Source organism: Sinocyclocheilus anshuiensis, unplaced genomic scaffold (genome assembly GCF_001515605.1).
Source record: "Sinocyclocheilus anshuiensis isolate Anshui unplaced genomic scaffold, SAMN03320099.WGS_v1.1 scaffold2926, whole genome shotgun sequence".
NCBI classification, from domain to species: domain Eukaryota; kingdom Metazoa; phylum Chordata; class Actinopteri; order Cypriniformes; family Cyprinidae; genus Sinocyclocheilus; species Sinocyclocheilus anshuiensis.
In genome coordinates this window covers 88,689-90,557 of record NW_015547864.1, presented here as the reverse complement: position 1 = coordinate 90,557, position 1,869 = coordinate 88,689, and the positions used below count along the sequence as shown (strand labels likewise).

The window sequence follows — 1,869 nt, the reverse complement described above, 5'->3', positions numbered from 1 at the left end:
AAATTGTTAAATAAAATTAAGATAATAATAATAAAATCACTAATTTACTCAGTGTATTTCTAAGCTAGTATCATGTTGTTAGCCTAGCAACATGTTATCATGTTAAGTTTTCACTCGTGGAACATTAAGAATTTGCAAAAAGCAAACCAAGAACATTATTTGGTTCTTAGACTCAAGCCTGGCAGAAAAGTTTCAGTTCAGAGTTCAATTCAAGCCATCAGTCAAGACAGTAATAGCTGCCGTCCTTATTTGATTCAGCGTCACATTAAACAGACTGCTTTTCTCAAGCAGGAAAGCCTCTCATTGTGATGAATTAAGTTTTATTGGTTTGTGTTCATTTTATGTTGTATGTCTTCATTATAGGGCGCTTGACGCTAGACGAGAGAGCTCTTCCAATTAGTGTTGCAAACTGCTAAACCTAAGGTACCTGTGATGATTTTTCTTCTTTTTTTTTTCACATTATAAAGACATTTGTGATATATACCGATAGATTGCCTGGTGATGCTGTATGTAATTTTGCTCAACAGACACTTGCCTTTTTTCTTGAATGCAAGAAGAGGTCCTCTTCAGCCATGGTGGACTTTGCAGGGAGATAATTTGTGAAGATGTAAATGGACTTTTGATTTTATGTGTTTATGGATGAGTGTGCAACCATCACGATGGATTGACAGATTGTGATCTAATGTAGAAAAACGATGTATTTGTGATTATGTTTACTGTTGTTACCGATGGGCTGATTTATTACTGCATTGTCAAGGCCATATTCATAAACACTTGTTAGTGACACATATCCGTATCATCTGATCACACCAGATAATGCAACTATACGTCCGGGCTTCATGTTGGTTCCTCTCTTTTTTTAATGGAAAGCCTATATTTATTTCTTATGGTTTTTCATTTGTCAGTGCCTTCACTTTGATTGTTACTCTTCGTTTTTATTTGCAATGTGGGACATCATTTCTTGTGTCCTAAAACACGGACTGACTGAAGAGAGAACGTTTCGCAATAGTTATACTATTTTAATGAATACAGACAAGAGTAGTTCCATACTTATATTTGCAACTTTAGTGTTTAGCCCTCATGACAATTTTTCTGTTTGTTTTGCAAAAACAGCTTATTGAATAAGAATTTTCATTATACAAAATTGATTTTAACTTTCCAATGTTTCTTTTAGTAATGTGTTTTCTGTTTAGTGACTGTCCTGCAGTTAATTTTTCTACTTTTGTAAAACACTTACCACACACACACACACACACACACACACACACACACACACGTCATTTAATCCAAATGTTAATGTCTGTTATCACAACAGATTGTTCTATTTATGTATATTTTTAATATCGTTGATTTCCACAATGATTTTCATGGTGGTCACAGCACAAGTTCTGTTTTACGAATAAAGAATAGTGCACAACATTGTGATTTATTGTTTGATTTACAATTTATCGACAAATTAATAATCTATAAATAAATGACTTTGGACACACCAGAAATTACATGTACAAGTGTGTGCAATTTGCTTTATAAATTGGATTAGAACAAATTTTATTCGCAGTGAAGGTAATTCACACAGACAGGCATCTGAGATCGGCTCGATTTGAGAAAGGGGAAAACATTTAACCAGATTAAAAAAAAAGAAACACTGGGTGGATTTTTATCATTTTAGGGTGGTTGTGTACACACACTGCCAACACAAATTTCAGTTCAAACAACTTGTAAACGTGCATGTAGCATCTTATGACCCCTTTAAATCAAAACATACTTGTTTACAAATTCCTGCAACTAACTAACTAACTAACAAACTAAAATAAAAATGAAATGTTATAAAATTTATTTAAAAAAAATAAATAACATCAAACAAATTTA

At 32.8% G+C, this 1,869-nt stretch overlaps 1 protein-coding gene across 1 annotated transcript in view; it reads left to right on the top strand.

The window, feature by feature from the left end:
- Positions 1–1,366, top strand: part of LOC107704673 (interphotoreceptor matrix proteoglycan 2-like) — a 25,938-nt gene extending 24,572 nt beyond the window's left edge. The window contains exons 20-21 of the mRNA XM_016507659.1: positions 364–423; positions 528–1,366. Coding sequence (XP_016363145.1) covers positions 364–400 — 37 coding nt within the window. The 3' untranslated portion in view covers positions 401–423; positions 528–1,366. The remainder of the gene's footprint in view (positions 1–363; positions 424–527) is intronic.
- The last annotated feature ends 503 nt before the right edge of the window (positions 1,367–1,869 follow it).